The 2,182-nt window shown below is 38.6% G+C and overlaps 1 protein-coding gene across 3 annotated transcripts in view; it reads left to right on the top strand.

The window, feature by feature from the left end:
* The window catches only part of LOC104736766 (mevalonate kinase), a 5,133-nt gene continuing 3,031 nt past the window's right edge, over positions 81-2,182 (top strand). For 2 of the 3 annotated variants that reach the window (XM_010456820.2, XM_010456819.2), the window contains exons 1-4: positions 81-173; positions 608-744; positions 1,290-1,539; positions 1,637-1,827. In XM_010456820.2, the coding sequence (XP_010455122.1) occupies positions 612-744; positions 1,290-1,539; positions 1,637-1,827 (574 nt within the window). In that variant the 5' untranslated portion in view covers positions 81-173; positions 608-611. Of the gene's footprint in view, positions 174-607; positions 745-1,289; positions 1,540-1,636; positions 1,885-2,182 lie in introns of all 3 variants that reach the window. The other variant, XM_010456821.2, reaches the window with a different exon arrangement.

Here is a 2,182-nt window from a genome sequence, read left to right as displayed (position 1 = left end):
GAAAGTGACAGATGAAGTATAAAACCTTTGCTAAACCGATGTGCATTTCAAACCGGGGAATGTTAAACCAAAATCGGTTCTTTTACAGTAGTATCATCATCCTAATTGAACACGATTCTTGTTGCTTTCAGACATTTTCCATCTTCTAGGGTTTTGCTTCTCAGCAATTCCAGGTACGTTTTTTCTAATGTTTTGCCATTGTTTTGTTCAATTCTCTTCGCTCTAGGTAAGAGAATGAAGTAAAAGAGAAGGACATGAAGAAAAAAAAAAACGAATTTTTCATTAGTTTCAAATTTCCCCAACTTGTGATTGATCCGAGCAGCTTTGATCTGATTCACATTCACCATTTTTGTGTTATAAATGTGTAGTCTTTGTTCAAATGCAGATCAGTATGAGCCAATTATATAATAATAATGCCCATTTGATCTGATCCACGTTTTGGAGCAAAAGGGCTTATTTATTATATTATTTTATTTCCAGAGTTGGTTGTGTTCAATTATTATTAGTTGTTAGAATCTGGGAAATGTATAGATAAAGTTCTTTTCTTTTTGTGCATCTTGTCTGTTTCCTTTTGTTATTCTGATCACTTTTGTGTGTTTTGATTTAGGAAAATGGAAGTGAAAGCAAGAGCTCCTGGGAAGATCATCCTCGCAGGCGAACACGCTGTTGTCCATGGATCTACTGCAGTAGCTGCAGCCATTGATCTCTATACTTACGTTACTCTTACCTTTCCTCCTCGATCAGGTTCCTTTTTTTCTTGGTGTTTATTGCTCCTTTGAGATCACCAAACCTGCAATTCTTGGAATGAAGTCATAAGTGAATCTATATAGATATTGATTAGCAAAAGATCTATGCTTTTTGTAGCAGTTCCTGTTTCTCTAGTTACCTGGATCCAGAACTAACCAACCCTCGCAAACTGCTAGTGATCCATGAGTTTATATTTGTTCAAATCTGATTTGGGTTCTAGTATTTGAATGTTCATGTTATACTGTCTATGCTTTTAGTCAATGTCAGTAAGTAATAGTATTATCAAAGGGTTCTAGGCTGCATTAAGATGGTAGAGTGTCCCGTCAACTATGAGAATATGGGTTAATTCATTTTGTGCCCTCTTGTTCGTAAGAGTCTATAAGCACATTAGTGTGGCAAATGACTCTACCTTAGTACTGAATCATTTCATCTTTGCATCAACTTCCTCTAAATAATTTGATGGTTGATGTAGTTTGCTTAGTCTTTTGTCCCAATGTAGAAACAAATCTGAAGCATTACATTACCATTTTTTTTTCTTACAGCTGAGAACAACGATAGGCTTATACTCCAGCTCAAGGACATTTCGTTGGAGTTTTCCTGGTCCTTAGCCAGAGTCAAAGAAGCAATTCCTTATGATTCAAGCACTTCGTGTCGTTCAACTCCGGCTTCATGTACAGACGAGACCCTTAAATCAATTGCAGTTTTGGTTGAAGAGCAAAATCTTCCAAAGGACAAGATCTGGCTCTCCTCTGGGATCTCCACGTTTCTCTGGTTATACACCAGAATTATAGGGTAGATAACTCAAAATAGTTGCATTTCTATGTTCTTGTTGACATTTTTTTCCGAGTTCCTTCATCTTGTTGTGTTTCACGTTTCTTGTTTTCTTTAGGTTTAATCCGGCTACGGTCGTCATTAACTCTGAGCTTCCATACGGATCTGGCCTCGGTTCATCAGCAGCTTTATGTGTAGCTCTCACAGCTGCTCTTCTCGCTTCTTCTATTTCAGACAAAACCCGTGGTAATGATTGGTCATCTCTCGATGAAACCAATCTTGAGTTGCTAAACAAATGGGCTTTTGAAGGCGAAAAGATCATCCATGGGAAACCTTCTGGGATAGACAACACCGTCAGTGCATACGGTTTGTTCTAACTCAAAAAAATTCTATTATAAGTTAGAGAAATGAAGTGTCTATTTCGGCGGTGGTTGCAGGCAACATGATCAAGTTCTGCTCAGGCGAGATAACTCGGTTACAGTCCAACATGCCTTTGAGAATGCTGATCACCAACACTAGAGTCGGGCGGAACACAAAAGCTCTTGTCTCTGGTGTGTCACAGAGAGCGGTGAGACATCCTGATGTGATGAACTCAGTGTTCAACGCCGTGGATTCTATAAGTAAAGAGCTCGCTGCGATCATTCAATCTAAAGACGAGACCTCA

The sequence above is a fragment of the Camelina sativa genome, chromosome 13 (assembly GCF_000633955.1).
Source record: "Camelina sativa cultivar DH55 chromosome 13, Cs, whole genome shotgun sequence".
In the NCBI taxonomy this organism is placed as follows: domain Eukaryota; kingdom Viridiplantae; phylum Streptophyta; class Magnoliopsida; order Brassicales; family Brassicaceae; genus Camelina; species Camelina sativa.
Note: the sequence above shows the minus strand (reverse complement) of the source record. Positions and strands in the feature narration are given on the sequence as shown.